Source organism: Acipenser ruthenus, chromosome 18 (assembly GCF_902713425.1).
Source record: "Acipenser ruthenus chromosome 18, fAciRut3.2 maternal haplotype, whole genome shotgun sequence".
NCBI classification, from domain to species: domain Eukaryota; kingdom Metazoa; phylum Chordata; class Actinopteri; order Acipenseriformes; family Acipenseridae; genus Acipenser; species Acipenser ruthenus.
In genome coordinates, this window is record NC_081206.1 from 19,700,764 (window position 1) to 19,706,763 (window position 6,000).

At 41.2% G+C, this 6,000-nt stretch overlaps 1 protein-coding gene across 2 annotated transcripts in view; it reads right to left on the reverse strand.

Moving 5' to 3' along the window:
* Positions 1-5,283, reverse strand: part of LOC117424974 (C-1-tetrahydrofolate synthase, cytoplasmic-like) — a 31,127-nt gene extending 25,844 nt beyond the window's left edge. Inside the window, exon 1 of one of the 2 annotated variants that reach the window (XM_034041595.3) lies at positions 5,101-5,283. In XM_034041595.3, coding sequence (XP_033897486.3) covers positions 5,101-5,138 — 38 coding nt within the window. In that variant the 5' untranslated portion in view covers positions 5,139-5,283. Of the gene's footprint in view, positions 1-374; positions 393-5,100 lie in introns of those variants that run through there. The other variant, XM_058991450.1, reaches the window with a different exon arrangement.
* Positions 5,284-6,000: the final 717 nt, after the last annotated feature.

Genomic DNA, 6,000 nt, shown 5'->3' on the forward strand with positions numbered 1-6,000 from the left:
TTATCCCGCTGCCAGAATTTAGACAACCCCTTGTTCAATAGTCATGGAACTTGCTAAAGATCTTCTTTAGCAGTTATATAATTTACTGTATCGTAATCGTGGTATATGAAGGCTGTACGTCCGACATTGTATGACAGCAGCAAGACCAATAGAGGAAAGCAGACCTATAAGCACAGGGAATGAAACTGGATGCGGAAGAAATGACAATTTTAACCTGTTGTGTTGAATTTAGAAGAATCTGCGTGCATAAATATAATGCAAAACAACCAAGCACAAATACATTTATAAGCATCAGTCAGTTTCACCCTATTTCTCTATTAAATGTAGAAAGCAAGATTTTCTTCAGCATTATTGCTCAGAGATTGTCAACTTACCTATTAAAAAAATCTGCTTCATTAACTCTTCAGTACAAAAAGCGGGCATTCCAGGTTTCCCAGGTTGCTTAGAACACATCAGTGTGATCTGGCAACAAATTCAATCAGCTAAAAAAGAGAGGAAGGAGCTCCATGTGACATTCCTGGATTTGGCTAATGCATATGGTTCAGTGCCACATGAACTTCTTTGGCCAGCATTTGATTTTTTCAGCATACCAATGACAATAACAAATTTAGTGAAAGCCTACTTTGGAGATTTAGTTTTTCAACATCAGAATTCAGCACTACATGGCAATGCCTAGAAGTTGGAATAATGGCAGGATGCACCATTTCTCCACTGGCTTTTACCATGGCAATGGAAGTAATTATTATCGCATCAAAATGGGTAGTGGGAGGAGAGTGCTTGGCTTCTGGAATGCGACTACCACCAATTTGAGCATACATGGATGACATGACAACCATGACTACAACAGTAGCCTACACTAATCGGTTATTGGGCAAATTAACCATTAACATTGAATGGGCACAAATGCAATTCAAGCCCACTAAATCAAGGATCATCTCTATAATTAAAGGTAAAGTAGTAGATAAAAGGTTCTACATTAATGGTAATACCAACAGTGTCTGTGAAGCCAGTGAAAAGTCTTGGGAGATGGTATGATGGAGATCTAAAGGACACAGTTTGTGTGGGAGAAGTTAGACAACAAGCAGTGTAAGGGTTGAAGAGCATAGACAGCAGCGCTTTACAGGGCAAACTAAAACTCTGGTGCTTTCAGTTTGGTCTACTGCCGAGGCTGTTGGGGCCACTGACTGTGTACAAGGTTTCTTTGACAACAGTAGAGAAGCTGGAAGCTTTAATCAGTTGATACGTCAGGAAATGGTTGCGAGTTCCACGGTGCCTCAGCAGAATGGGACTTTATGGTAAAGAAATACTGTAGCTACCAGTCTCCGCTCTAACCGAGGAGTTTAAGTACGCTAACGTCCGACTGGAAATCACATTAGTAGAGTCACGCGACAAATGTGTAAGGGAGGCAGCAACTGTGTTGAAAACTGTAAGAAAGTGGGCGGCAAAGGAAGTCGTGGAAGATGCAATGATTGCAATTTGAATCAGTGATATCATGGGGCAAGTTCAGCATGGAAGAGGGGATCTTGGTCTCAGTTCAGCTCCTCCTTCATGGCACAAGGCAGCCCCAGCTCAACGGAGGAAGCTGGTAGTCAATGAGGTGCAAAAGCAGGAGGAGAGGATTAGGTGCGTAAAGGCCATTTCACCTGGTAGAGTTAACAGTGCCATGGGAGGATGTTGTAGATGAGGCGTACGAGAGGAAGAAACTGCGGTATTCTCAACTAGCCGCTGAAGCAGAACAGCAAGGATGGAGAGTCCGGGTTTACCCAGTGGAGGTGGGTTGTCGAGGTTTTTGTGGCATACTCTACAACCCGGTTTCTCAGAGACGTCGGATTCAGTGGCCAAGAGTTGCGTCGCACAGTGAAGAACTTACCTGAAGCAGAAGAGATGAGCAGCAACTGGCTGTGGTTGAGACGGAAAGATTCTGGTTGGGGATCTCAAGCACAACAGAAAGAAAGAAACGCTGATGTACGGGTAAGTAAGCTGGGTTGAGTTGAGTGGGGGACGGAGGGGGGTGACGCTGGGACGCCAGAATCACTGTCGAGTCCTCTTCAGGTGTCGTGGGCTAGTCGACGAAACACTGAGGATGGAAGGTGCCCATTTGAAGACCACAGAGAAGTACCCTACTTAGCTCAATCCAAACGGTTGTCATGCTGATGCGCTGGGGAGACCGCACTGTAGTTGATCCCTGGAATCAGCATCGCAGCTGTTGTGTGTGCTGATGCGCTGGGGAGGCAAAATAAGCTGATCCCTGGTGCCAGCATTACACTTCAGCCATCAACACCAGGCAGAAGGATATCTACGTCATCAGATGGAAGGAAACGCAAATGGATGGAAACGCAGATGGCTCACATTAGATTACTGTAAAGCTACGTTTAGTTGGTGCTTATCTTGGCGAGAGCCGAGTTCAAATCAGCATGAAGTTTTAACATCTACTCTCATGTAATGGAAATCACTAAGAGTAGCCTAATCACATTAGGTTCAATCTGTTAAAAAATGTAATTCAAAAGCACTGCTTACACTAACCTCTAGTCTAGCTGGACACATTTAGGAATACAAGCGTTGTATGGGAATTGTTTTAGTAAGCAGTGTAAATACTTGTTTTACAATATGCCCAACTTATATCAGTAGCAGCTAGTCCATAATTAAAGTGAATTTCCACTTATTAAACTCAATAAGTCATATTTTAATGAAGAGGCCCTCGCTGTTCCTGTGGTGATACTTTATGATTAATCTGTCACTGAGTACCCAGGAAGACGAGAAAATCAATTCACTGGACCTTGTCTTATGACAGGTCATGTGCCTGGACTAAAGCAAAGTCTACACAGTATCAGGCTGCTAGCACTGAACACCAGAGAAATAGCATGGAACGCAGGCAGCTTTTCACCAGATAGTATTAACACATACCTGTACTCAAGCATGCACTGTCTGTAATTAAACTGACTTTGAGGATGTTTTCAGGCTGGACACCAGTAGCTTGGTAACAGCCTTGCTTAGGCTAGGCAGGTGAAAGATGCTAATAAAATATTAACAGGGGGTTTGCGTCTACAGGACTTCTCTGGAGTTTCCACAGGGAGCGTCGCATTGACTCTGGCACGTTTGTGGGTTAGGGAGGCAAAACACAGGGACTGTTTCTACTCATCATGCTACAGCAGACCCTACTGGCCAGGCGCCAGGTGTGGTCAAGTTGGCCTTTGTCCTCTAGAGCCCAATGGCTGTCTGACACTCTCCAGTTCCTAGGTGGCAATTGGCTTGGTCGTGGGACTGGAGGAGGCCCTTCAGTTCTCCTGAGCTGTGTGGGGAGCTGCTGCGGTGAGGGAACGTATATGGACATTGTAAATGTAAAGTACATTTTTAGGCACTTGGTCTTGGTTTAAATGGTTCAAGATATATGGGTAATTTTAGCTGTGCCTGTGCTAAAGTGCTGCTTTTCTTTTACTCATCAACCTCAATACTCTATAGTCCCCTATTGCAGATTTCTCTGAAATCATAAGGAACGTATTACCATTTAAGCATGTGACCTTAATGCAATAAATCCAGGGTATGTCTGTCTAGTACTACGAAGTCACAACTGGTAATCGAATTACTTAATATAGAAACTGAAGTAGATAATAGGAAACCTCAAACTAGACTTCTCAACATAAATTTACCCCTACACTCAGAGTACAATCCTCTTGTGTGCTATTTTATAAATTCATTTGAACAGGGCATGCAGCATATCAGTTTAAGGATGAAACAAGTGCCCCCCCCGCCCCCCCATAGTTCTTTGATAATATATGCATATTGAACTTTCAAGTACAATGATACAGAAAACAGCTGCAGACAAGCATCAAATTATCATTTTCTATTTGACGATCAATTTACATAGAAAGTACATTTTCAAGCCTGCTGTTGGGCAAACACACTCATCCTTTTCAGAGAGGAATAAAACTTCTCAGAATAATACCTGAATTGCAACTAAGGCATGTCCTGCTAGGTTTTTCTTCCTCTCTAAAAAATATACCTTTTTTCAATTACCTTTCTGTTTTCAGTCCCCAGACTCCCTTGCTAATATTTCTTAATTCCTGCTATTTAAAAATTAATTACTGTCCTGTGTTAGTGGCATTGGAAAACTTTAGACTCTTTTCACTGTAACACTGCAAAATATTTACAAATTAACAATGAGCATTTGGTGTAAACATGGGAGACAGCATACAGCTTTAAATCAAACTACTGTAATCCAGGTATACTGCAGTTCCTTGGCTTTGAAACAATGTTGCAATTCCTGCATTTGTCAGGTTATTTAAATCTCCACTCTACTCATTACAGTATTGAGAAACAAGGGCCAAATATGTGACCTTGGACTCATTCTACATCACCTACCCTACATTAGCCAGTATGGGAATACTCAACAGTCAACCACTTTCAACATTTGTGCAGAATACAACTGTTGTGTTCAAACTCAACGTTTGAAGACTAGAGAAAGACTTTTCCATTCACCTTGCACATTGTTTAGACCAAATGTATGCAAATCTCCAGTTAGGATTTCGTAAAAAGGATAAGCATTTTGCATGCACTGCAGTATTGGCTCAATCGTGTGCAGAACTACAACATTTTATGAGACACTGTAAATTGCAATCCGGTACAGTAAGTACTCTTCAGGCATATCTGCAAACAGATGTCTACACTTACAGTTCATTTGATCATATGGTCAATTTTCATGCAGAACCACGAGCACGGTCGGAGAATGTGTTTTTGAAGCTGCTGTCCATTTTTATTTGAGGTCATTGGGGCTATACTTTATGACAAGAGCAATGTCCAGTTATATTCTAACAGAATTTAAGACTCTTCATTGTCATGTACCCTACCTCGAGACGGTGCACCGATTTGACTGCACGTGATCGCCCAAAACACACCACAATGACAGATATAATTTAAATTCACCCCAATTCAACATTTTACAACATTTGATGAATATTGTATTATTGAAAATCGAATTTATGATGTCGCTGCAGTACTAACATCAACATTAAAAAAAAAAAAAAAAAACATGTGTTTTAGTTACAAGATTCGTATTAACTAACTACATGTACTGTGCAGATGCAGAAAAATACATTAACTTACGCCGAGACAGTTTTACCGCTGAGAACTTCTGCAGACATTGTTGTTCACCGCTGCTGTAACCGCTTTGCAGACCCAGAAGCTACAACTTCACTCTACGAGTAGCAAAATTCTTACACAAACTTTTCTGACTAAATACTCCTGTTCGACTTGCCCAATCGTAGTCGTACAGGCTTATCTGAATAGCTAATAATTTGGCGCAGCCCGCTACGCAAGAAAAGCTGACTGAAATGTTTAACCAATCGGGTTTTGTAATTCATTTTTCGATGAATATTTTACAGTGCTCCAACAAATCAGAAGGCTGATTACATGCAAAGGGTTTACCAACGTTCCAGGAAGTGCGTGCCGTCTGGTTTACAAGAGTTTGGAATTGGCTTCTACCTCTTTGCAAACCCACGCGGTGAAGTGGGCGCTGCCATTATTGAAACACCGCATCGGAAAAGTATTGTAGTGTTTTTGTAAGTGAATGCATGTGTAGCTGTTTTGCAGATCAGAGTTTTTTGCCTTTATGCTTACATAGTTTTGTAACATTATAAAACCGTGCACGTCTCTCAAATTGGAGCTTTGCGATGTATTTTTTCTTATCTACAATATTTCTAAATATTGTATTTCAGGTAATGGAATTGTGTTAACGTGTTAGTTGCCAGAGGCCGCTCCTAATAAGCTAGCCCTCTCATGCAATTCTTCTGAATATATATATATATATATATATATATATATATATATATATATATATATATATTCAAACCGTTATCCTTTTTACATGTTTTATTCATGTTATTTGATCATTGATCTAAGCACCTTGCTAGTATTATATAAAGACAAATATAGGGCAGCAGTGTGGAGTAGTGGTTAGGGCTCTGGACTCTTGACCGGAGGGTTGTGGGTTCAATCCCCAGTGGG